Here is a 24226-nt window from a genome sequence, read left to right as displayed (position 1 = left end):
TTTTATGAAGCTAAAGAAGCTGTATCAGGTTATAAGCAAGCTTAGTGTTTCTACCCTAAGGAGCTTTCACTCAACTCTCCCATCACAATGTCACAAAGGTAGAGATTTACAACTTTCAGAAAAATATAGTTCTATAATGTAACTATGTTAAACTTTTGTGGAATGTCCTTACAAACAAGTTCAGGTTCAAATCCCACAAGGTTCTGCAAGCTACACTTGCAACTGGGAGTTGTCTCTTCTCATTCCAAGCTCACCCTCCCTGAAGCAACACGACATTTCTGCCTTGTGGACTCTGATTTTCTGCACTCCCACTTTTCAGCTCTTCAAATATCAGAGTTCTTCAAGTACCTCACTCTTGAACCAAATAAGAGCTTCTGATGAATTCTTCTTTTGATGATGCAAAACTCTCTGACCCATCTTTATGAATACATTTTCCAATTCTGAGCACTAAATCCTTCCTTCATCCACAATTTTTCACTATTATTGTGATTGAAGAAAAAATCCAAGCAGAGATTTAGCATTTTTAAGAAACCCCTTTGCCATAATTTAATGATAGATTTAATTTCTGTTTGCATTAGCACATCCTTAGGGCTGAAATCCATGAAGACTGCCAAATCTACACAGATACTTTGATTTTGTTCTGTAGCTTACAGAAAAGGATAAATTGGGAAGCTCTTCAAAATAAAACAATTTTATTATATTCCCATAAACATGCACAACCACAATATATTCTGCAAGTGTGAAAGAGATGGGTTTGAAACTTAGTTGAAGTTATGCAGACCACAGTTTATTTAAAAACATATAAACAAAAAAAATCAAGGTCACAAAGTACAACATTTCTGAGCACTTGTCATATTGAGATCCCATTACTGAATCTACAACATTATCAAACTGTGGTACCACTTTAAATGCTACAGTAAGTATAAAAAATATGTGGACACTCTACTTGGCATTAAATTACCCAGTAGTTACAAATGTGCTGTAAAAGGCAGTCCATATATTACACTTATTTGTTTCAAGCACTTTTCATACTCATTGTTCAGTTTCACAGATTCCTGTACAGCGTGCTTTAGATCTTCTACCTCTTCAAAAAAACCCTAGAAAAACCCCAAAATATTCAACTTAAACTTTCTTTCAAAGACATTCTCAGTAAGAGCTAGTCAGGAGTTCAGTTACTCCAGAGTTCAAAGACACTTTTTATATTTTTATGTGTGTATGGCTGAGTTATGCAAACATAGCTATGGTGAGATACCGCAATCAACTACAACTTTAGGTAATAATTTAATAATTTCTGCCCTGAACAGACAAGCAGAGTTCAAGTTATGTTAAGAGACTGGAATACAGACTAATAATAGGAAAGATTAATTAAAAAAAGGAAAACATATGGATTTACCAGACAGCTACAAAATGACAGTCCAATATGACAAGGGAATAATGTCCCATTCTGATCCTTTGCAAGTGAAGTCAAAAATTGTTGGGAAATACATGGACAGAAGAGTATAATCACCCAAGACTTTGTTTCACCAAACCTTGAATGTTCTAGCTACCAGAGTAACGATGTATCTACCTATAACTATCTATATTTGACATTCTCCTCCCTATTCTTCCAGCATGTTTTTTAAATGAACAGCTGCATACATCTTATATAACATGCAGTGACTTAAAACTACCAAAAAAAAGGGCCACTGATAAAAAGCCACAACCTCAGGTTTATGTATCTCTCTCCTGCAAGATGAAATTCTCAGCAACAAATTGTCCCTGATTCCCAAACACAGGGATCTAGAACTCACCCTGGCTCAATGTTCTACAAGTTTCACATCCAATGAACTATCACCCTCTTTTACTGTTACCCCTGAAATTAATACCATAACATTATTTAGTTTGAGAGAAAGGACTGCAAGGTAAGAAAATAGATTCTAAACAGAAAGCAAAAAACAAACATACAAACAACAACAACAAAAAAACCACCAATGAAAAGACTTGAGGAACAAGCAAAAATCAGTTTAAACAATTTGTTGCTGAAAATAAAACTTCATGTCAGTATACTAAACTGAGTCTTCCATAGTTAGGTAAGATCTCATCATCTTGTTACATAACTTTAAGAATTACCAAATGTTCACATTTTCACTTTTTACACCTATCGATCTAACAAAAAAATTCAAAGCCTCTGCCCTCTCTAAACTTGGAGTTTTGTCAGAGGCATAGCTTTGACATGCTTAAGTTCAAGGGAAAACAGTCTTCCTTAGCTGAGCAGCCTTTTAGGACATGAATGTTTTGAGGAGCCATTCATTTCCATCTCTCTCAGAATGCTACACACGGATTTTTTATGTATTTTACTTGATAACAACATATGTTCAGCCTAAAGACGTTTCAGTTCAGGCGGAAAAGTTAGTTTTTCAAAAATCACCTACTGTTAAGCTTGTCTTAAAATAAATTACCTTGTCTAATCCAGCTAACTCATTTTTTAGTGCTCTCTTTTCTGCAGACAACTTTCCATTTTCTTTCTTCAGCTTTTTAATCTCCTTCAACAATAGCTCTATATTCAAATGAAAAAAATGTAGAGTTCAACCATCACAGTCAACATCCCCCTCATATGAATCATATTACAGCTAAAGAGCTGCCTACCTTTTGTGATATTAGAAAATGATGGTTCAGCATCTTAAAGTACCTTTTTCATACAGTGATTTATTCTTAAGAACTGACCCAGCATATTCCCAGGTACTATTAAAGGTAACAGGATCTCCCAATTGGATAATCTGAATCTGCCAGATTCTTAGAATGTAGGATTATTTTACTTTACAATACACAAAACACACATCACATGCCTTGATTACATTTTTCTGATTTACAAGAGGGTCACATCAGCCCTTGCTGACAGCACATTTCCTGAAAATTATGCCTACATTAGATGATCTCATCCATCTCTTTCTATGCTTTGAAGTGGAAGATTACACCTGAAATTCCAGATTTACTTATGAGGAAGGATGTGCTGAAACCAGCACCGTCCAGGTTCGTCCAATGTTTTAAACCTAAAAAGAGGTTCTTTTTGGTCTCAGTGCCTGAAAACCAAAGAATGGGGCAGCAAACATTATTACTGAGAGATCTGCGTAGATACGTCTTACTAGAATAAATACCAGCCCTAAATGCAGCCACGCACTCCCACCCGTGATTACACCAACGGACCAGTTTCAGAAAAAGAGAAAACAGCAAATATTTTATCACAAACAAAAAAATGCAAGGCTGAATTCTAGATTACAAAATGCCATTTTTACGTAACAGGTTTTCAAAAATGAAAAAGACATTTTAGGTACTGCTGGTTGAAGAAGAAGAAATAGCCTGGAGTGGCCTCTAGATCAGAAATGAAAAGCATTCTCTCTGCTAGGCATACTGGAAGGAATATCATCAAATACAACTATACCATTACCTAAATATCTACTGCAACAGGATTCCTTCTTTTCAGAAATGTCCCTGTGAGAAGTTACTCCTCCCTCTGGGGTTTGACTTCTTTTTCCAGAAACAGCACTAGTTTTCCAAGAAACCTTTTTGCATTCCAGTTGCTCAATTCTTTGCCTCTGCTCTTGAAGATTATGCTCTAGCTCATTAATTTTAATCTGTCAAAACAATTTTTTTTAAATGCATAGAAAAAACACAGTTCAACTGAATACAACTGGAAACACACCCTGAATGCAAACCCAGAGCTTTCGATTGCTGACTTAAAAACTACATTCACCCAAAGGGTCTGAAAGGAGAAAAAACAAAGGACAAATGAGGAATTTAGACTGGTCGGCTGCAATGCTCGATCTGTGCCACAAGAGGCAATACCCACTTGAACTGCTCCTGGCCACACAACCCTACTTTCACTCCAGTTATGATGCCAGACTCCTTGTACAGCAAGCCCATAGACCTTGCTACCCAACAGGAAACTCTTTGCCTTCATTTGGTTTGCTTACTGCTGGATTTCCGAGAAAAATCAGCTCATGACACGTGCAGAAAAATACCAGGGCTGGTGCAAGACAGGTCACAAGGTGCATATACAATTGGAAGGACAGGTAGGTGGATGAGTAAAGAAAAAAGCAAGGAAAGGGGAGACAGCTTTCTGCTTCAGACATGCCAGTGACAGAGTTCACTTTTAAAGGGAACTACAGGCTACTCTCCATTATCTCTGTCACGGGAAACCAAGTAGGTATAAAAAGAGAAGCATGGTCTCATTTCACAAAGGTAGAATTACTTTCCAGTCTCCCTACAAGCTTATGTTTGGCTGTTTGATACCAGCTCCTACAAATTCTACTTACAGTGAGATTTTTAATTGCTTCGCTTTGCTCCTTGTTTGTTTTGGTTTCTTTAACATAACGTTTCTGTAGCTCATTATACATCTGAAGGAGTCTAAAACAGAAGAAATGCATAAATTGCTGTAAACATGAAAGACATCCGTTATGGTAGAAGTGTTAGAGATGCCCCACAGAGATCACTTGGGGTGTAGCTGTGCTGCAGAGACTTGTAACAGAAATACTCAAGATGGCAGTGAATGAAACGTGACTGTCAACACAGAAAGAGAAAGCACCAGAAAATAACAGCAAAGCAAGTTAAAAGAATGGTTTGTATGGATGGCAAAGAATCCTTTTTACTCAGCCAGACTGAGGACCCTGCTGTTTTTGCCCAACACACAAGGCCACGCTCCAATTAAACCTCAGTGCAAATCAGTCTTTGAGGGAAGACCCACACACCAGCAACAGGAGGCTGCCAGTGACTTTGCAGCATGTCACAAGCATCATTCCTCTCCCCATCAGCACAACACGAAGAGAAAAAGAACACTCCTAAAGGATTTTTAAAAGTTTCTCCAGAAACTAGATTCTTACCACCAATCAAGAACCCATGATGAGGACATATGAGGCAGTTCCCAGCTCTCTGTGTTGTACAAAACATCTCATTGCTTCCAAGTGTGTGGGTGTGAGGATATGAGTGAATGAAATCAATGTGAAAATGAGTGGGTAAAATAAACGTCAAATAAACAGATTAGGGCTGTTAATCTGTCCCTCTGATATTATCTTGCATCAAGTTCTGCTGTACTAATTTCCTACCATATTTCACAGTATTCAGCCAACATATATGAGGCCCACAATTTAACTGATGGACATGAGCAAACATTTTTCCTATTTTTTCAGGAATTCTCACAAGAGCTGCCATTCATAATAAGTCATGACTGCACACCACAAGCAGGAGATGAGCAACACTGTAGCACAGCACAGCTTTGTAAAAGAACATATACACAGATGCTCGAAAAAAAAGCTTGGTCAGGTTATCTATGTGCAATCTAATACAAGGCAGGTACAGCATTCAGTTCAAAGACTAACGTGGACTTCTTCTACATGAGCACCTAACTAGGAACTCAATTCCAGCCCAGAGTCAGTCAGCCAGCCTGCTTATGTAGCTATGTACCTTGCAAAGAGAGTCTGGTATGCTGTAAAGGTATTAAAAAAAAAAAAAAAGAAGATGGGTCTTCAACAGCCACCTAAAGGAAACACTAAAAACAGGGCACTTGGCCAAAGAGCAACAGAGATCTGTGTAAGATCCACAACCCATTTATGTAAGTGGACAAAAAGCAGCCTTTGAAAGGATGGAGCAGCTTGTTTATTTTACAACCAAGTCATAGGCGGATGGAGCAATATTTTATGCAGCTTGCCTAGTTGTTAAAATGTTTCAGTATATTTCTTTCTTAAAGACAAGCTTTTGCATCAGAAAAGCAGTTACAAGAGTTTAATTCTACCATTAATTGGCAAACTACCATAAGTAGTGGTTCATCTCTAAAATTAATTAGACTGAAAAGTAGAACTGCTTCTCTAGCTTATTTAAAAAACAGTATCAGCCTATAAATTTTATATGCACATAACACTGAGCAATATAAAATGAGCTGAGAAAGGTTCCACAAAACAGAAGATGAAACTACAAAATTCTAGGTTAAAAAATCTACAAAAAACATCATATGTGTGCACAAACACATGAAGGAGGTTCCTGGCTCACTAAATTTTTCTCAATGAACTACTTGAGAAAGAAATCAATTTTGTTCTTTGTTCAGCACTATTTTCAAGTTTAATCCAAGATTTTGTAGTTATTTTTAAAATGTGAATGATTTCCCATTGTTTCAAAGGCTGAAAGCCACTTGCATAACAGCCAAAAAAAAATCAACTGACTTAACCATGAACATTTTCTACACTAAAGAGAAGAATAATTCCATGAAGAAGCAGCTTCCAAGAACTCACCTGACACTGTCACTCTCTAGAACCAGATCCTTGCTGTCTCTGCCTTTATGCCATAAACAGGTTTCTGTTTGAACCTGAACACTTAATTGAAACAAACACAACAGCTTCATAAAATCAGATTTCACAAATTTAATTGGATCAAACAAAGCAACTGAAAAAGGCCAAGTTATTTTTCAGTTTGATTTTATGGTAGAGGTTTCCAGGCAGGATCATAAACACACCAAAACTTAAACCCTGGAAGGTTTTTGCAAACCGGTATGTAAATCCTGGCAGGACACTCTCCAAACCACTAGAACTACAGTTTTTCAGGTCCTAAGGTCTCCGTTTCTAAACCTTTTTAACAGCATTGATGCTATTCAACTTACCTTTATCTTACCATCTTTTGGTAGAAAAATAGTGTAAAAGTCTTTGCAACAGAGAGAGCATATTGGCTAAGCAGGAGTACTACTTTTTGCTATTAAAACTGTTCTTTCACTACAACAAATTTTGTATGAGATGCCCCAGACATCCTTTGTTCCTTTACAGGCCTCCAGCACTTTGCACCCTACCACCCTGTTCAAAGACAGTTCCTTAAATTATACAGATCAGATAATGCCTAGTTCATCTTAAGGACATGAAAATAGAAGTCCTGAAATGCTGCACTTCTTTTGATGCAAAAGAGAAATGTTTGACAATTCTTACTCTCTGCTTGTGCCACAGACAGGCGTTAACCGCTGCAGATGCAGTTGTTCTTGGATCTGACACAGATTCTTTTCTAGCTCCTTATTTTTTATGTGTAGTTTTTTCACCTTCTTGACTAACTGCTCATTTTCATCACTGAGCTGAAAAGGAAGAGAATTGAAAAACAAAAAATCAAGGAACAATTTCAAATCAAATAGTAACTAAGCTGACAGCACTTCATATTAAAACCCTCTCCCAAAAGCTTTACTACATTTATCTTAAGCCATAGAAGCATTTGAAGGAAAATGGCAGGAAAAACAACTGGCTTCAAATTTCATTAACATTTGACTACAACAAAGCTTCTTTAACTTTTTTTTTTTTTAAAGGTGTCTAATGTAACTTCATAATTCATTAAGGAACATAATGAATTATGGCAACTGGTTTTGCATTTAAAATTAATCACAGAGGGACAAAGCATCTAAGTTTTCAGTTATACTCCTAAACTACAAACATCAGCTCTGCAACCAAGCTGGTGTTTATTTTTGATTTAACCTCACCAGAGACAAAAGACAGCCACAGTAGCTGAACTTCTTGCGTGCATGTCTGCTGGACCTTGCCTAGCAGTATGTAGTCATATATATTTGACATATATATATAAATGTCTTGGGGTGACTTTACGATGTGTATCCCCTATCGCTGCTCTACGCCCAGAAATTAATTTTGTGCCTTTCTGTGCCTTTAAACCAGCACAATAACATATATGATATTTATAGTAATATATGAAGCAATATAGAACTACATCTATGTAGCAACATATAAGGCAATATACATTATATAATACCTATAATTATATATTTAGTTATATGTATAACATATATGCACTAGATAGTGTATGTATATATGTAGCATACATATGTGTGTGTATGTATGCGTGTATATATATATATGTATGTACATATCTAAAACTACTATATAATATACATGTATATATATACACACCAAAAAAAAAAATATAAATATATAAATATATATATATATATATATATATATAAAACTGTATTGCTACAGGGTGTGAGTATACCCGACGCTCTGGGCCAGCAGAAGGAAGGCCAGCATCGAGCCCCGCGTTGCGCTCTCAACCTGAGCTCGGCCCCCAAAGCAAACCCGGCCCAGCCGAGCCCCCCGCGCCCTCCCGGGCGCTCCTGCACCGGGACTCCCGGGAGCCGGGGCCGTACTCACTTGGAGGCACCTGTGTACGACGGGCAGGGCCATGGCGAGCGCCGGGAGCTCCGGGGCAGCGGGCGGGACAGGCCGGGACGGGCCCGGGATAGGCCGGGACGGGCCCGGGATAGGCCGGAACGGGCCCGGGACAGGCCGGGACGGGCCCGGGATAGGCCGGGACGGGCCCGGCATAGGCCGGAACGGGCCCGGGACAGGCCGGGACGGGCCCGGGATAGGCCGGGACGGGCCCCGGGATAGGCCGGGACGGGCCCGGGACAGGCCGGGACGGGCCCCGGGATAGGCTGGAACGGGCCCCGGGATAGGCTGGAACGGGCCCCGGGATAGGCTGGAACGGGCCCGGGACAGGCCGGGACGGGCCCGGGACAGGCCGGGACGGGCCCCGGGATAGGCTGGGACGGGCCCGGGAAAGGCCGGAACGGGCCCGGGACAGGCCGGGACGGGCCCGGGATAGGCTGGGACGGGCCCGGGACAGGCCGGGATGGGCCCGGGATAGGCTGGGACGGGCCCGGGATAGGCTGGGACGGGCCCGGGACAGGCCGCGAGCAGGGACGTCACAGCCGAGCGACCGCCGCGCGCCCCGGGTGCGCCGCCGCCGCCGCCGCCGGCCTGCGCCCCGGGAGCGCAGCCTTTCCCTGCCCCGAGCGTCCGCCTCCGCAGCCGGCGAAACAACAGCCCAGTCCCTTCTAAATTGTCATTAGTTTTATTCGCAGGCTCGCTTGGTGTGTGATTCTCAGGGTGTCCTGCGCAGGGCCAGGTGTTGGACTCGATGATCCTGCTGGGTCGCTTCCATCTCAGCGTACTCTGTGATTCTGTGACTTTCTGTGACTAACAGGTACCAGCTGGGGGCATTGAGAAGTCTGCCAGCCGTAGATTGCACGGATACACCAGCACACGCCAAGTGAGGGATCTCTGCAAAAGCAGGTTCTGCATCTCCCCCATCACAGAGATACAGGCGGGCCCAGACATCTCCCTGGCAGCAGATAACAGCGTGCCTGATAATGCTGCTGCCCAGTGGGGAGCGGCAGCTGTGTCCTTAGTGTTGGTGGTACTTGCTATTGCTACTACTTGCTGAGCTTTGCCTTTTGTGTATAAGTATCTAAAGGGAGGGTGCCAAGAGGATGGAGCCAGGCTCTTCTCGGTGGTGCCAAGCAATAGGACAAGTGGCAACAGGCAGAAACTGATTCACAGGAAGCTCCACCTGGATATGAGGAAGAACTTCTTTACTGTAGGGTGACCACAGACTGGAGCAGGTTGCCCAGAGAGATGTGGAGTCTCCCTCACGGGAGATACTCAAGAACCATCTGGATACAACCCTGTGCCATGTGCTCTGGGATGACCCTGCTTGAGCAGGGAGGTTGGGCCAGATCACCCACTGTGGTCCCTTCCAGCCTAACCCAGTCTGTGATTCTGTGATTTGGTTTTATCATTTTTCTGGTATTTTTGGCAGGCCTGGCTGCAGGGCACACAGGCGGAACAAAAGCTTTTCACCCTCAGGACTGGACCTTACAGACACCTACCAACAGCAAGCACTCACCAGCCACAGGAAGACCAGCTATCACAGCAAGACTGACCCAAAGCAGTGATCATTGCCTGCTGGTCTTCCAAGCCTCTGTTATTGGCAGTTTAAAACCTTTCCTGTTCCTCTCTCATTTGCTAGGTCTCAAATCTAGGTCTTCTCTTGTTCTCTGCATCTCCTGTCTTTGTATAAAATCTTGCCTCACTCATTTCTTAAAGCACATCGTATTTCCATCATTTTTTCCTTTTTCTTTTTTATTTTTTGTGTCAAATGTTGCTAGATGCCACCTGCCCCTCCATCTTCACCATGTAGCCCACCCGATTGCAGTGCCTTGCAAATTTTGCACTCCTACCAGACCAGGTTGCTCAGAGCCCCACCCAACCTGACCTTGAACACTGGCCAGGCCTGAGGTATCCACAGCCTCCCTGGACAACCTGTTCCAGTGCCTCACCACCCTCACAGTAAAGAATTTCTTCCTAATATCCAGCCTAAATTTCCCCTTTCAATTTGTACCCATTACTCCTTGTCCTATCACCACAGCTCCTAACCAAGAGTCCCTCTCCAGCTTCCCTGTAGGCCCCTGGATACTGGAAGGTTGCTGTGAGGTCTGAACAGCCCCAGCTTTCTCAGCCTGTTGTGCCTGGGAAGAGGGTGTGGAGATGACAGGAGCTCACCACTGCCTCCTTGTGAGTCCACAGCTGACCAAAAGCATGGCAGGAGACGGGTCAGGTTAGGCTGCAAGTGGGAACTGTAACTGCAATCAGATTAAGGGAAGTGTCACACACCTCTGGCTCCAGGGCACAACCTGGCATCTCTCCTCCTCCACTCTCAACCCCGTCACCCATCCAGTCAACTTCTTGAACTTCACACAGGGGTCACAGTGAAAGGTGAAAGCCTTGTCTATATTCAGCTCAGCCTTCGCTGTGCTGAGCTGAATGGACACAAGATCCCAGCTCTGAGGCTGGCAGCAACCTGAGAGTCCATGTGAGGGAAGGATATGCCCGTGGTATTACCTGCTGCCAGGAATCCTGCCTGTGAAGTCTTCTGTAGTGGTTCCATAGAAGCAGCCACCCAACACTGCTAATTGCTGGAGCCTGTGACAAGTCACCTTGACTCCAAATTCCCTGGCACCAAAATTGCTACTTCAGTCAGCTAACATGGAGTGAATTGGCAACAGACAGTTCATACTGTGGAAACCACGAGGTCACTTCTTGGTAAAAGGACAGCTGGATGTAACTAGCTACAGTAGCAGCAAGGAAAAAATAAAACTGGGAGGGATAGTACCAGCCAGCAGGGCAATGGTGCTGTAGAGAAAGGTAAGTCCCATTTTCAGATGAAGTAGCAATACCCTGAGATGCAATTACTCAGTTTTATTCTGGCTTATCCAACACAAACAAGGTCTCAGGTGAGGTCCTGAGTGCACCTGGCCTATCTCCTGGCACATTTCCTGCATCCCTTTCGCCAGTACCCCCACCCAGTTCAGGTAGTCTATTTCTGAGGTGGGCTGTTGGGCGGTATCAGGCTGTGGGGCAGGGTCTCTAATGTCTGGGGCTGTGTCAGGCTGTGGGGCAAGATCTCTAGTGTCTGGGGCCGTGGCAGGTTCTGGGGCAGGATGAGGCTCTGGGGTAGGATCTCTAGTGTCTGGAGCCATGTCAGGTTCTGGGGCCTCAAAGAGGAGATAAAGGAAATGAGGAAGGAAATGAGAGAGGAGATGAGGGAGGAGATGAGGGAAGAGATGAAGAAGGTCAGTGTGGCACCAGTGCGAGTCACAGGCCCCCAAGTCAGAGCCCGTCGTCCCCCTGCTAGAGAGAGAGGGTACACCCCACGAGCTGAGCTGTGGTTTTTCCTGTGTGAGCATGGGGAAGACATGAGAAGGTGGGATGGGAAACCCACCTCTGCCCTGGCAGCGCGGGTGCGTGAACTCAAGGAGGGAGGCACTAACCGAGGGGGTTCCGCTAAGGTGAAAGTAGCCTCAGCCTCCCGTGACCGAGCTGCCAGGCATTACAGAAGGGAGGATGATATGTCGGATCCCCTTGAAGGGACCTCGAGCATGTACGCCCAGGGAAAGAATGATAACCAGGGCTAGAGGGGCCCTGCCTCTAGCCAGGAAGAGGCACGGGAGAACCGAGTTTTCTGGACGGTGTGGATCCGATGGCCTGGCACATCAGAGCCACAAAAATATGATGCATTGGTTGATACTGGGGCACAGTGTACTTTAATGCCATCGGGACATGTGGGGGCAGAACCTGTATCCATCGCTGGGGTGACCAGGGGATCACAGCAGTTGACCCTTTTGGAAGCTGAGGTGAGCTTGACTGGGAAGGAGTGGCAAAAGCATCCGATTGTGACTGGCCCAGAGGCCCCGTGTATTCTGGGCATAGACTTCCTCCGGAATGGCTATTACAAAGACCCAAAAGGACTCAGGTGGGCATTTGGGATTGCTGCTGTGGAGGCAGAGGGCATTAGGCAATTGAACACCCTGCCTGGACTATCTGAGAATCCTTCTGCAGTTGGGCTCCTGAAAGTGGAAGAGCAACGAGTGCCAATTGCCACCTCGACAGTGCACCGCCGGCAGTATCGGACAAATCGAGATGCTGTGATCCCCATCCACAAGATGATCCGTGAGCTGGAGAGTCAAGGGGTGGTCAGCAAGACCCACTCACCCTTCAACAGCCCCATCTGGCCTGTGTGCAAGTCTGACGGGGAATGGAGATTGACTGTGGACTATCGTGCCCTGAATGAAGTGACTCCACCGTTGAGCGCTGCCGTGCCGGACACGTTGGAGCTCCAATATGAGCTGGAGTCCAAAGCAGCAAAGTGGTACGCCACTATTGACATTGCCAATGCATTTTTCTCCATTCCTCTGGCAGTGGAGTGCAGGCCTCAGTTTGCTCTCACCTGGAGGGGCGCGCAGTACACCTGGAACCAACTGCCCCAGGGGTGGAAGCACAGTCCCACCATCTGCCATGGACTGATCCAGGCTGCACTGGAAAAGGGTGAGGCCCCAGAACATCTGCAGTACATTGATGACATCATTGTGTGGGGGAACACCGCAACAGAAGTGTTTGAGAAAGGAAAGAGAATAATCCAAATTCTCCTGCAAGCTGGTTTCGCCATCACGAAGAGCAAAGTCAAGGGACCTGCCCGAGAGATCCAGTTCCTGGGAGTAAAGTGGCAAGATGGACGGCGTCAGATTCCCACTGAGGTCATCAATAAGATCACAGCAATGTCTCCGCCGACCAACAAGAAGGAAACACAAGCTTTCCTAGGCGCCATAGGTTTCTGGAGAATGCACATTCCTGAGTACAGCCAGATCGTGAGTCCTCTCTACCTGGTTATCCGCAAGAGGAACGATTTCCACTGGGGCCCTGAACAGCAGCAAGCCTTCACTCAGATCAAACAGGAAATTGCTCACGCCGTAGCCCTTGGCCCAGTCAGGACAGGACCAGAGGTGAAGAACGTGCTCTACTCTGCAGCCGGGAACAATGGTCTGTCCTGGAGCCTCTGGCAGAAGGTGCCTGGTGAGACTCGGGGCCGACCACTGGGATTCTGGAGCCGAAGCTACAGAGGGTCTGAAGCCAACTACACTCCCACAGAGAAAGAAATCTTGGCAGCTTATGAAGGAGTCCAAGCTCCAGAAGTAATCGGCACAGAGGCACAACTCCTCCTGACACCCCGACTACCGGTGCTGGGGTGGATGTTCAAAAGAAAGGTTCCCTCCACGCATCACGCCACCAATGCTACTTGGAGCAAATGGATCGCCCTCATCACGCAGCGCGCCCGAATTGGAAACCCAAGTCGCCCTGGGATCTTGGAAATAATTACGAACTGGCCGGAAGGTGAGACTTTTGGGTTATCTTCTGAAGAAGAAGAGGAGCAGGTGACACGTGCCAAAGAAGCCCCACCATATAACGAGCTACCAGAGAGTGAAAGACAATACGCCCTCTTCACTGATGGTTCCTGCCGAATTGTAGGCGCTAGCCGGAAATGGAAAGCCGCTGTATGGAGCCCCACATGACAAGTTGCACAGGTTACTGAAGGAGAAGGTGGATCGAGCCAATTTGCTGAACTCAAAGCTGTTCAGTTAGCTCTGGACATAGCTGAAAGGGAGAAGTGGCCAAAGCTCTACCTCTACACCGATTCATGGATGGTAGCCAATGCTCTGTGGGGTTGGCTGGAAAGGTGGAATAAGGCAAACTGGCAGCGCAGAGGAAAACCAATCTGGGCTGCTGAAGAGTGGAAAGACATTGCCACTCGGGTAGAGAAGCTATCCGTGAAGGTCTGTCATGTAGATGCTCACATCCCCAAGAGCTGGGCTAACGAAGAACATCGTAACAACAAACAGGTAGATCAGGCTGCGAAAATAGAGGTGTCCCAGATAGACTTGGATTGGCAACATAAAGGAGAACTGTTCCTAGCTCGATGGGCCCATGATGCCTCAGGTCATCAGGGCAGAGATGCCACCTATAAGTGGGCACGAGACCGAGGGGTAGATCTAACCATGGACAGTATCTCCCAGGTTATCCATGATTGTGAGACATGCGCTGTGATCAAGCAGGCCAAGCGGGTGAAGCCTCTGTGGTATGGCGGGCGATGGTCCAAATACAAGTATGGGGAGGCCTGGCAGATTGATTACATCACACTGCCTCAAACCCGCCAAGGCAAGCGCTATGTGCTCACAATGGTAGAAGCCACCACTGGATGGCTGGAGACCTACCCTGTGCCTCATGCTACTGCCCGGAACACCATCCTGGGCCTGGAAAAGCAAGTCCTTTGGAGGCATGGCACCCCTGAGAGAATCGAGTCTGACAATGGGACTCATTTCAAGAACGGCCTTATAAACACCTGGGCTAGAGAACATGGCATAGAGTGGGTGTACCACATTCCTTACCATGCACCAGCAGCTGGGAAGGTTGAGCGGTGTAATGGACTGCTTAAAACCACCTTGAAGGCACTGGGTGGAAGGACTTTCAAAAACTGGGAGGTGCATTTAGCAAGAGCCACCTGGTTAGTTAACACCCGAGGCTCCACCAGCCGAGCAGGCCCTGCCCAATCCGAATCCCTACAAACAACAGACGGGGATAAGGTTCCAGTGGTGCACATGAGAGGTATGCTTGGAAAAACTGTTTAAGTTAAGTCTGCCTTGAGCAAAGACAAACCCATCCGTGGGGTTGTTTTTGCTCAGGGACCAGGTTGCACCTGGTGGGTGATGCAAAGGGATGGAGAGACCCGATGCTTACCTCAAGGGGACCTTGTTTTAGGGTGAACTACCCATGGCTCTGTACTTGTATCAGTATCAGCATGTATATATGTATATAATTCGAGTGATGCATGTATTTATATGGTTCAAAGGGTTAAGTTTCATGTAACATGTTAGTATGGGAAAAAATTCGGGGTGGATAATGTTGGGGTTTTAAGAGGCCTAGTTTTTTTTCCTGTTAAAGGAATTTTCCCCCATTCTGTTAGTAAGACGATAAACTGCTGGGTGCTTGAGAGCAAACAAAAGACCTGGCTACCCTTTTGTTTCACCTGGGTGTGGGGTCAGTTCGCTCTCGAGTTCGGAGAGAGAAGCTGCAGAGAAAGGAGCTGCTGGTTCTTCTTCGGCCGTTTTTTTTTCTTTTCTGCTGGAAACAACGCCAGGATCCAAAAGCTGTTTTCCGTGCCCTGCTGGAGGCTGGGCTGTGGCCGCCCTGCCCCGCTGCTGCTTCGAGCTTTCGCTGCGCTGTAGCCGTGCTTGCCCTGCCTGCCCGACCTCCGGGGGGTTCCCCGTTTGGATACGTCTCGTCTGTCCTCTGGGATCTGTGTTCGTCCCCGCCGTTCCAGCCTGCTGCTCCAGCCTGCTGTTCCCGAGAGTCCGGCCGGACACCGAAGCCAGCCGTGTGGGGTTTGTGAAGCCTTTGTCCCATCCCTTCCCGGGATCCCAGGGCACCGGTGCCGCGTGCTCCCCGAGCTCGCTCCGGAGCGCCCCCTGCAGCCGCGGGGGAACCATCGCACCTGCCCTGCTCACCGGGAGCCGCCAGCGCCCCTGCCGGCTGCGAGCGGAACTGCACCCGAGGGGAAAGGGCCCGACAGCCGAGAAGGCTGGGACTGGGTTTGTGATTGTTCGCTGTTACTGCCATAGTTGTTGTTGTTTTGTTTGACTGGTTATATATATATATATATATATGTATGTATGTATGTATATATATATACATATATATGTATGTATGTATATATATATATATATAGTAAGGAACTGTTATTCCTATTTCCCACATCTTTGCCTAAAGGCCCTTGATTTCAAAATTATAATAAGTCGAAGGAAAAAGGGTTATATCTGCCACTTCAAGGGAGGCTTCTGCCTTCCTTAGCAGACACCTGTCTTTCAAAACCAAGACATAGAGAAAGGTAAGTCCCATTTTCAGATGAAGTAGCAATACCCTGAGATGCAATTACTCAGTTTTATTCTGGCTTATCCAACACAAACAAGGTCTCAGGTGAGGTCCTGAGGAGTCTGTAAAACAGGAATAAAAATTACATATAGAAGAAAATACAGCGTATCAGGAGGTGTTGAAATCAGAATCATTTTAACTGACTTTATCTTTGGTTATTGTAAGGGACAGTAGTAATTGTTTCCCATGTCCTCCAGAGGAGAATGAGCAGAAATAAAGTTACTGTCTAACAGAGTAGACATCTCTCATCCCTTCAACTGGATGAGAGGGAAAATTTCTTGATATCAAAGAAAAATACATGTAGTTCTTCCTCACCATATATTTTAATAAACACATCAGAGAATGATCAGGCATGACTTTGAATACAGGTATACCTAATACACACAGCACAGTGGCACAGAGCAAGTAGACAACAAGTCCCTTCCAGGCCAACATTTCAATGAATCTATGTTACTGATTTAGAAGAAAATGCACTCTGATATATAATAGAGATTCTGATGTTTTGCAAAACTTTGTAAAATTATTTCAGAAATAATTTTTCCAGTGACAAAGAAGCTGTAGTGTAAGTGTGGTGGAGAGAGATCAGCACAGTGGAATCCAGCGTATCCTGCATACCAGTATCACACTGTAGACAGTACCAGTAGGATAACAGTTGTTTCCTCAATATTGGGAATGTCATAATCACTTTATACCATACAAGGCAAGACCACTTGAATATCAAGGAATAATACTGTACAAAGTGTGTGCAAGGCTCAATAGGACTTACATTCCTATGGTACCCAGGTGTTTGCTTTTGGGTTGGGGTTGTTCGGGGTATTTTAAATACTGTGAGTGTAGCAGTAAAGCAAAAAGCCCAAATAGATTAATTCAGGACTTCTGCAGAAACTAGAGCATAGAAAAGGCAGCACCAGGCAGCACTCAAATAGCAACTTAGGTCAGAAGTAGCAGAGAAAACAAGCCCATGATGAGTCTTGGGCCACTTGAGAGGCTGAGGGAGCCAGGCCTGTTCAGCTTGGAGAAGAGATGACTGAGAGGGAACCCCATCAAAGTGTATGAATATTTAAAGTGTGAGTCTCCAGGATGTTCTCTGTGATGCCAAGCAATAGGACAAGTGGCAAAAGGCAGAAACTGATGCACAGGAAGTTCCACCCAGATATGAAGAAGAACTTCTTTACTGTGCAGGTGACCGTGCACTGGAAGAGATTGCCTAGAGAGGCTGTGGGGTCTCCCTTGCTGGAGATATTCAAGCGCCATCAGGACACAATCCTTTGCTATGTGCTCTGGGATGACCCTGCTTGAGCAGGGAGGCTGGACCACATGACCCACTGTGGTCCCTTCCAACCTGACCCATTCTGTGATTCTCATGTGTAAAACCTGCAGACTCAGTTTCCCCAGCTCTTCTACCAACACAACCAGTTCTGGGCACACTGCTGCTCTCCTGCTTACCCAGGAGCTGACGAGGCAGCTAGGCACAGTTTTTAAGACCCAAATAGTTTCAAAACTCAGAAATTACTAGTAGAACACAAAAAACCTGGGAAATAGACCAACAGAGCTAAAAGGGAAACAAGAATTCCTGATTTCTGACGTAGAAAGTGGGCCCCGTTCTTTCCCACTTTTCCGTGCCTGGCAGGGGAATTGAAGACAGACGGAGGAAGCAGACAACAGCCAAGTTTCTCACCTATGCTGCTAGACCTGCAAGGAGTTTGTGTAAGATGCAGATTTTGTCAAACTAGCATTGATCCATCCAAATGACACCAAAAAAACCCCTACTTGTATCTTGATCCTCTTGGGAAAAACTACAGCTGAAGCTCTTGTTGGTTTAATCATGCACATTATGAGCAGACATTTTCAAAACGGCCATTGATTTTGAGAGGCTCCACTTCAAAATGAGCATCCATTCTTCCAAATTAAAGATACTCAATCAATTTTTAAAATTGGCCTAAGGCTGGTGGGTAGCACTGGCCATCAGATTTTGAAGCATCCAAAATCAAAACCTAATGTTAGCCTACGTGTATACAAAAAACCCCATCATTTATACAAATGATAAAAGACTGATGTGTACTTGATTAGGAAACATGATTCCAAAGATCCTAACAATACAAGCTTTTTAAAAAACTTCTCTGTGGCAGTGAATGTATGAAATGCCACTGGGATACTTTTCACTGTAAACAATTACAGCAGAAACATTTCCCTGCACTATTATTCAGCTCATTTGTTGAACACATTCTTGTTTCCTTGCATTTTTGTTTTAATGTAGTTTGGTATGAACAAAGACACATTTCATGCTGGCTCACACAAATGAAATTGTCATTGATTCCAGCGGTGTTGAGCCTGCTACTTGCTGCCAAACAGCAGGAATGTGACCCATTGCACTCTTCTTCAGCTACATGTGCACCAAAATCATTGATTTGTCAGAAAACACATAAGCATGGGATTACCTGACGCAACCCTACAATAACTCCCAAGTGTAGCCTTTTTTCTACATGGACTAAAGGACAATATGTGTCCTTTCAACCCTCAGAGAGCTACCATCCTCATCTGATTTTTCAGGAATTAAAATTTTCCTATAAAAATCTTCATGCCTTTGTAAATCATATACAAATTTCACCTGCCCTAAATTAATCTCTTTTATTCCATCCATCAGCTGTGTCAGCAGTGACTTCTTCCTGAGTCCATTTCAGTCTGGAAGATGGCAAGACTTAATGTGATTTTTCTGCCCGGTATGTTCTGTGGTACAATCAGGGCTGCCAGTCTCACAGACAAATGCCAGTTGAAAAATCATGGAACAACCTTGAACAAAATGGCCAACATGGGAAAACAGCCCTTTCCACATCTTGTTTAGATCTTTGGTCACAGAGTAATAATCCCATTTGTGTTCAGGAACCTTCCCTGAAACAGGGAGAAGCAGTCTGGCTTTTCCAAGCCTCAGCACAGCCACTTTTGCTAAAAGCAAAAGTTCAGAGTTCAGTTCATGAACATTTCCTGCATATCAAGAGGAAAAGCACCAAGACATGGTCAGATTAAAGGTGACTGTTTGCAGAATTGGAAACAAAAAATATTTTCTCATAATAGATGAGAAAGTGAATCTTAAAGCTGACAAAATCTAACAGAGATAATACTTATTAATCCAAATCAGGCTGCAGGCATTCCTGTCACAGCACACTGACAGAAGTTCTGTATCTCCTTCAGTGACAGAAACATCAAGTTACATTGTTTTCAGTGGATAATGTTCAGTGTCTTCCATGGATCAAAAAACAAGACTGGTGTGCATGTGGCAGAGACAGCCTGCTGCTTCTTCCTTCAAGGCCAGGGAAAAACACCTTTTTATTTTACACGTACAGATGTGGTCTAGGGAAAAGAATAACAGCCTGGGACTGTATTACCTTGTCACAGAACGCTCTATAGAAAAGAAAAACATCTCTTGCTGTAGAATCAAAGGCACTTGCACCTCAGGAAAGTTCTTGCAGCCATACCTCCTGGAAGGGAAAATTTCCCAGGATGACAGAGCCAGTCCGAAAACTCCAGAAAAAACTGAAGGATGCCATTTTACCAGTAGAGCTGTCTGTTGGACCTTGAAGTGAGAAAAAATTTCCTTGTTATAACCAACCCCCAGGGTAGATCTTAAGGGAGAGCCTTGTACTGCATGTTTGAGACAGTTTGTTAGTTTGTGGCAGGAGGGAAGATGTGGACCATGTCTAAGCAGTGATCCCTGGGCCTTCTGGACATAAAGAAGAAAGATGGTCAGAGTATGGCTCTGCATGACAGAAAGGGAACACAAGAAATACCTCATACACCACTCAGAACAGTGTGTTAATCAAGCATTATGCCATAAACGACTCATTAGCAAGCATTGCAAAAAACTGTGCCAGTGTTAAGAATTCCTGATTGTCTCTGATGGAGCAGAAGTGGGATCACCACAGCTCTTCTGGGGAGACCAGCAACAAGAGAGAGCATCTCCTTATGGTCTAACTTCCCTCCTTGTAGGCAAAAGGAAAATCTGGGCCAAACAGCCCCTTTTATCAGGTATAAAATCTCTCATTGCAACATTAAAATTACATTAAACTACAACACTGTAGCAGTTTACACAAACAAAAGGCTTCTCATCTGGGTTACCTCTTAAAGGCAGGCTCAAACTACATGCTTTGTGAGATTCCTGATAAAAGCTCTGGGGAAAAGGGCTAGAGACGGTAAACAACAATTTTATATGAGTAATCCAATATAATCCTATGCTGGGTAAAAAAGCCATCTGCATGGATTCCCACTGAAGTGCTTTAATAACAGTGCAGCGAGCCTCTGGCTGTCACGCTGAGGAAACGCTCTTTCTCACTCAGGCTAATAACTGTAAAAGATTTCTTCCTTTTTTTTTCCCCCCCTCTGTTTTTATCGAAGTTGTTATACACTTGTCCTCCCATTTTATTCCCTATTAGGAATCCATCCATCAAATCCATGAAGTGACAAAGATCCGTCAAGCTCGTGAAGCGACAAAGATCCTCACTGGAAAGCATCTGAGGATTCCACGTCAACGGACGGGTAGCTACAGTGAGGTCACCCTCTCTGCAAAACTACAACCTATTTTATGGCATCACTGCAGCCTGCAATTACTGTCGAAGGAGAGAATGGCAAGCTGTCTGCTGAGGCAGAATTAAAGCAATTCCAGCTGCAGCAGCTTCCCCCCGCGAGTGACCCTGGGGTTTGCTCCGAGCAGACCGCAGTGGGGACCCCTGCGTGGCGCACAGAGCGGCTGAGGACGGGAAGGGAAGGAGACTGCCACCCCCAGCTGAGCCACACCTAATCAATTAGGGCTTCACACCCCGGGAGAGCAGAAATCCATGACTAGGCTCCCTTTTCTCTTCTGGCGTCAGAGAGAACAGGTTTTCCTCTCCACTGAGCATTCATTGTCTCAGGGAGGGAAGTCCAACATCCACACAAATCTGGCTGGGGCTCAGGAAAATTGAGGCAGACAAAGCACCCAGGAAACACTTGTATTTCAGGTTCATCAGGATGGGCCTATTCCAAATGGACGAGATTAAACACGTGGCGTGTGTGTAGGTTACAAAAGGCATGTGAGAGGAACTGGCTAGCGTTTGGGGTTATGAAAGATCAGAGGTTATGAAAGACCTTGGCAGTTATGAAAGATGAACGGAGAGTCTGATCCAGCAAGGCAGAGAGCAGCCTCAACCTGCTCAGAGGTGAATGGATATTCAAAATCAGCCAGCAGCTCACATGAGGAAGCTCACACTGCCTGGGCAGGTCTAGGCTAAGGAAGGTTTAAAAAAAACTTCAGAAAAGTAATAAATAAACAGTTGTCATGGACTAGGAGATTGAAAAAGAGAAATATTACCGTTTATAGGCCTTACAGGCAGCTGTATGTTTTTGCAAAATATTTTGGAAAGTCTTAAAATACTAGCTGCAGTCACTGATTTTCTAAGAAGTGTTCTTTGCTGGCTTTCTAGTTCTGTTTTAAATCTACCTGCATGAGCCACATAGCTGCAATGAATCTGTAAAAACCGAGAATAAATATGTAAAATATCATTCAGATATTTTAGCCTCTCAGGTTCAGCCTGGTGACCCTATTATCAATATTTTACCACCAGAAAGAAGGTTGGGGAAATTCTACTGTCCAAATGCTTGTTTTCCGGACATCACTTAGAAAGAGGACATACTCCTGCTTAGAAAAATATTGAGGAGAGCACTTCCCTGTGTTTGCAACAGTACTTCTCTGTGATGTGTGTGTAACTTTCTGTAGATACCTTCAGTGGGGATACTTGTGCATCCTGCCTACTACATTGTAATTCACACTGCCTGCTTCCAAAACATGCCTTAAACTGCCTTCCAAATGCCCCTGTGGCAGCCTACTAACAACAAATCTCCAGGCATTGAGGCAGACCCGAGGCATACAGGAAGAAACCATCTGCACTACATCAGAGTAGGATCTAGCCTGTTTCAGCAATAGGTATAGACTTCTGTTGATGGTGAATTCAGTAACTAAAACTTTGTATTTCAAGGAAAAATACAGAAAACACTTTTGTCATGGCCTGAGATGCTTCCTAGAATGCAAAGCCAGGGTTAACTGTACATTTTCTTTTTTACCAAAATTGTCTATACTACATCTCAGCAATGTCTATACTTCATCTCACCATGAAATACATTTACACATCTGGCCCTGCACAGAAACTCTCTGGAAGGTCCTGAAGCGACCGTGTGCTATGGCAGCAATAAAAAGTACAAATTTCCTATCAACCTAGAGGAAACTCAGATTAAGGAAGAATCCAGAGCAATTCTGTTCTACACTAGTCCAAATTATATTGCATGTTTGTAGGGTTATTGCACTTAAGGAAACTAATCTTACATAAGAACAAAGGAGATATGTGTTTGGAAGAAACAAGTGACGTAGAGCAATTAGTCAGCAGAAAGATTGACAAACATTTGGTAAGAATTTATTCAACAAAATTTCATCATTTCATACTTGAACCAAACTTTCACACTTTGTGTAGTAGTTAATTTGCCTTCTCAGATTTTGTTACCATTTTTTTCCTGGTTCAAAATGGGGACTAAAAAATATTTCACTAAGTAGAGTGACAGCCTTGCTGTCTTTGTGGCATCCACTGCCAGGGTGGAGCTTAGAAATTTAAAGAATGAAGTTGAATTCTTGTGCTACAATCCATGAAGTTCAGTCCCTTGCTTTAGAAGGAAAAAGTCCAAGTGTTTTATTTTAAAAAGTGTATATTATTTTTGTGAACTACATGTGGCAAGTGTCCCTCTCATCCCAAAGTCATCTGCGTCCTAAAAGATAAACAATAAAAGAAAATAGATCTAGATTTAGGTATTAAATAGAATACCCAAGTCAATTTAATTTAGCCTGGTCTCTAGGAAATTTATTAATTTTGTGTTCAGAGATAGTAAGTGGTGGTGTTATGCAATTTTCTTCATGCAAACCTGTTTGCCACTAAAGCGGTTCTATTCTAGCCCTGAAAATGAAACTCTCAACCACAAAGCAGGTGCTGAAAGACAATAACAAATTTCATACACTCTCTGTACTTAATGCCCCTTTCAAAATCTATGCTGATGCACTCAGTCCCTGGGCTCTCTTTTTTCCCATTCAATGCCAAGTGTGCATCAGAACAAGTCATTTGGAAAAGCCTCACTCTGACAGATAAAGTGTGTGTTCCCAACACTCACTCGGTGTTTTAAAGCACAACAGTCTAGCTGCTCTGTTGCATAAGCATGCATTCATCCTGGGCTGCCCTCCTTCTACGAGGCGGATCCAGAATCGCTTAGCTCTGTTCCCTACTCTGCCGGCATGGCAATTTGGCTTATACGGATTCTAGAACAGTGGGGTCTGAATTCTCCTCTTCTCATCCTTGACAAATCCAAAATGACACACGAAGACAAGGGAAAAATGGAAAGGGCTGTGTATTTCTTAGCACACACTTGAACTCCCAAGCACTAACAAGCTACTGAACTTTAAAACCTGAACTTGCCTTTCCTCTCCCGGGGCCGCTTTTCCCACACTTTTTCCCTTTCATTCCCGAGATGGCCGATGCCAGCCGCCAGCTTTTCCCCCAAAGCCCCGGTAACGCCGACAGCCGGGCTCCCGTTCCGCGGGATGGCCCTGGGGAGCGGGGGGCAGCGGAGCCCCCGAGGGGCCGCTCGACCTGGGAGCGCGGCGGCTCCTCCTCGTCCCGGGGGAAACAGGAGCGCCCCAGCCCCAGCACGGCGCTCCCGGCGCCATGTCAGGCGGGGCGGCCGGGGCACGGCCACGGCGATGGCGGCGCGGCGCATCCTGCCCTCCGCATCCTGCATCCTGCCCTCCGCGTCCCCCCTGCGCATCCTGCCCTCCGCATCCCGCACCCTGCCCTCCGCATCCCGCACCCTGCCCTCCGCATCCCACCCTCTCGGCGCGGCCCCGGCGCTGCTCTCCGCGGTACCCCCGCCTCTCCCGATCCTCCTCCGCCCCCGGGGCTCACCTAAAGTCAGCGCCCAGCAGCCAGCCCGCCTTCCCCATTGACCGCGGCGGCCGCCTCTCTCCGCCCCGCTGCGCTGGGCGGGGCGCTGCCGGGGCGCGCAGTGACAGCGCCGGGCGGTGCGTGCGCCCAGGGCATCCTCCTCGGCGGGCGCTC

At 45.2% G+C, this 24226-nt stretch overlaps 2 protein-coding genes and 1 long non-coding RNA gene across 7 annotated transcripts in view; 1 reads left to right on the top strand and 2 right to left on the bottom strand.

Annotated features, from left to right (window-relative positions):
* MPPE1 (metallophosphoesterase 1) overlaps positions 1-24173 on the bottom strand; it is a 36157-nt gene extending 11984 nt beyond the window's left edge. The window contains exons 1-2 of one of the 5 annotated variants that reach the window (XM_048289212.1): positions 24074-24173; positions 19580-19677 (exon numbers count right to left, since the gene is read on the bottom strand). The gene's annotated coding sequence lies outside the window, so the exon portion shown is untranslated. The other 4 variants (XM_048289211.1, XM_048289217.1, XM_048289213.1 and 1 more) reach the window with 4 other exon arrangements.
* Positions 766-6251, bottom strand: LOC125318469 (centrosomal protein of 290 kDa-like). Its single transcript, XM_048289219.1, has 4 exons — positions 4293-6251; positions 3425-3611; positions 2439-2536; positions 766-1097 (listed from the first exon to the last, which is right to left on the bottom strand). Exons 1-4 carry the CDS (start codon positions 4401-4403, stop codon positions 969-971), a joined length of 525 nt encoding a protein of 174 aa, XP_048145176.1. The 5' UTR covers positions 4404-6251; the 3' UTR covers positions 766-968.
* LOC125318472 lies at positions 8757-9908 on the top strand. The gene is made up of 2 exons (XR_007200369.1): positions 8757-8991; positions 9607-9908. It is a non-coding gene; the product is annotated as an uncharacterized LOC125318472 (long non-coding RNA).
* Positions 24174-24226: the final 53 nt, after the last annotated feature.

The sequence above is a fragment of the Corvus hawaiiensis genome, chromosome 30 (assembly GCF_020740725.1).
Source record: "Corvus hawaiiensis isolate bCorHaw1 chromosome 30, bCorHaw1.pri.cur, whole genome shotgun sequence".
NCBI classification, from domain to species: domain Eukaryota; kingdom Metazoa; phylum Chordata; class Aves; order Passeriformes; family Corvidae; genus Corvus; species Corvus hawaiiensis.
The sequence above is the reverse complement of the archived record's forward strand: the minus strand, read 5'-3'. Positions and strand labels throughout refer to the sequence as shown.